The following is a 2,500-nucleotide window of genomic DNA, read 5'->3' as shown; positions in this document are numbered from 1 at the left end:
TTTTCCCGGGTAGAATTAAGGTCATGAGGCTCGTGGGACCGTGTGTGACAAGAAACACAAGTGGAAAAGGAAACCAGTTGGATTCGGGACCGCCTAAGACTATCTCAGGTCGTCACAGCACGATTCGAACCCAGGGCATTCGCATGCTAATGCATCACCTTCCACTTGTTCCAAGGGCATCCTCCCGCTTCATCGAAAGGCAATGGAAATGGTCCCAGAAAGGTAATTAAGATCATACAACCATCAAACGTTTTCACCGAACACGGTTCAAACGGGGTCACTTACCCAAGCGGCTAATTTATGCTGGGTAGCAGAGTGGAAGAGAAAGGAGATGGTAAAAAGAGGAGAGAATCGCATAGTGGTGTCCCACCGCGTTGTCCGCTAGGATTGTAGCTCTGCAAATGAAAGTCATTTCATGCACACCCAAATTTGATATAAAACTAGAAATTCTCCCGTTATGTCTATGCGCAGTAAGCATTATTACCGGATGGGAACCGTCCCATCATTTTTCGTTATTTGTGGCATGGAATTTCTATTTGGACAAAAAATGGAACTGATATTTTGAAAACTGTATCAAAGAAGAGCCTTATGACGTTATACTTTTTTTGAGAAATAATTTCATTGAAAGTCCATGCTACAGATTTTGTGTTAGAATGTTCTCATACTGTTGCGTTTAAAAAATAGTGAAAAACATAGTTAACTCGCTGAATTTTTAGGCTTTTCTGTTTTGGTCACGTGATTTACCAAATATGCTTGTGAGTCGAACCATACAAAGGAATGATAAATAGAACACACTTCACAAAAAAGGATTACTGTAGAATTAAAGGAATTCGAGAAATGACTATTTGAAGGGGTCCATAGCAACGGTTTGGTAGTTAAGAGCCAACCCCTCCCCCCCCCCCCCCCCCACATCCCTCTAAATTTTGGGATTATAGTAAGGGGACACTTCGTGGTAGGATATGCGGTTGGTTCCTGTCCTCAAAACTGTTGCGCGATAAGGACTTGCCATCCACAATAAACAATCACGTGTTTACATGAGAGACTTAAATTTATTAAGAAGTACTATTTCTTTGTTTTTCCTGCGGTTTGTGAATACTGCTTTTTTTGCGCAAATTTTGTTGCTACAAAGTATTTTGAAGTTTTTCAGTTTCCTTTTCAGTTGGATGTTTGGGAGAATCTAAGACCAAACTAAAGGCAAAATCAATTGGAATAAATCTTTATTGATCGTCAAATAAATTACATCAAGTATAAATTAATCCGGAATAATCGGACTTTGAACAACTAGCCTCTGCTTGGCAACTTTTTTAAATTGTTATTTTTAGTTTTAGTTTTTATTTTTTAATTACAAAAGACAATTTTAGTGCTTGGCAACTTAGGTATACTCTCCACATCGGTAAATAATGCTGGATTTTAGTGTTGTTTAATATCCATTTTTAGGGGAGGTGGGTGGGGGGGGGGGGGAGGTTTAACAAAATATCGATGAAACGTGTTATATACGCTACTTTAATCTCACAAGATCGCACCTCAATTAACGAACTCGCTAAATCGTTTCAAGAAAACCATTTTAAACAAAATCTTCCCCAATATCAAGAGTGAAGGTGCCGTTTACGTTCTTTCCTTTAATTCAGATTTAAAAAGAGACGCCCAATGCATCGTTCATGGCTATCAAATCAAGAAATACCTTCTCCCAGATTTGGCTATTATAGCACGGGTATTACCGGATGACAAAGTGCATGCGCGTACATGGTTTCGTTCTGAAGTCAGATTGTTCTCTTTTCTCCTGCTTGTGTTATTAATTTATCTAGTCTGCTGCTCCCGCCGCATTGTTCACAGTTATCATCTCGGGAAATGTAACCCTCCTCATTAACCAATCCTACCGAATATGCGCAGTGACAGAGAAGACAGTGCGACTGCGTTCAAGCTTTCTCTGAGACGTCAGAAAGCTCCATGTTGCTAATTTCCTCTCCACTTTCTCCAGAATCGCATATTGCTCCAAACACGTCCTTTAGAAAGTAAACAGCGCCACTGCTGGTCTCAAACTCCTCATGAACTCGCCTACGAGCTTCGTGCAAACTGGATACTGAAGAAAGGTAGAAGGAATTAATAAAGAAAAACAGATGACGTAAGCCATCTTAACAGCATTTTACCTCTCCAAAGGGAAACGAGAGCAAGGAAGCTCTTGTGGCTGGTTAACACATACCATGCAATCAACTTAAGCCGGCAAAATGCACAAACGCGTGTAGTGTTTTGTTTGGACAAAATGTGGTGTAAATAATGCCACGTTGGTTTTTGGGAACTAGCAAACTCAAACAGACTCAAGGAAGGGTTACGTTTTTGCAAACGTTGGCCGCGTAGCACTTATATTTCAACAGAATTAACTATTTTGAGGGTAATGTGAAGTGCTATATTCTATCTATGTAAACCATGTGAGCGTTAGCCCGACTAATGGAATTGGGTCCACATAAGGACAGAGAAAAACTCTGACCCTTCCTTGTGCTTG

The 2,500-nt window shown here is 40.2% G+C and overlaps 1 protein-coding gene across 1 annotated transcript in view; it reads right to left on the bottom strand.

The window, feature by feature from the left end:
* Positions 1-1,200: 1,200 nt before the first annotated feature.
* Positions 1,201-2,500, bottom strand: part of LOC137974758 (HEAT repeat-containing protein 6-like) — a 48,488-nt gene continuing 47,188 nt past the window's right edge. The window contains exon 28 of the mRNA XM_068821731.1: positions 1,201-2,080. Coding sequence (XP_068677832.1) covers positions 1,917-2,080 — 164 coding nt within the window. The 3' untranslated portion in view covers positions 1,201-1,916. The remainder of the gene's footprint in view (positions 2,081-2,500) is intronic.

Source organism: Montipora foliosa, chromosome 11, assembly GCF_036669935.1.
Source record: "Montipora foliosa isolate CH-2021 chromosome 11, ASM3666993v2, whole genome shotgun sequence".
In the NCBI taxonomy this organism is placed as follows: domain Eukaryota; kingdom Metazoa; phylum Cnidaria; class Anthozoa; order Scleractinia; family Acroporidae; genus Montipora; species Montipora foliosa.
Note: the sequence above shows the minus strand (reverse complement) of the source record. Positions and strands in the feature narration are given on the sequence as shown.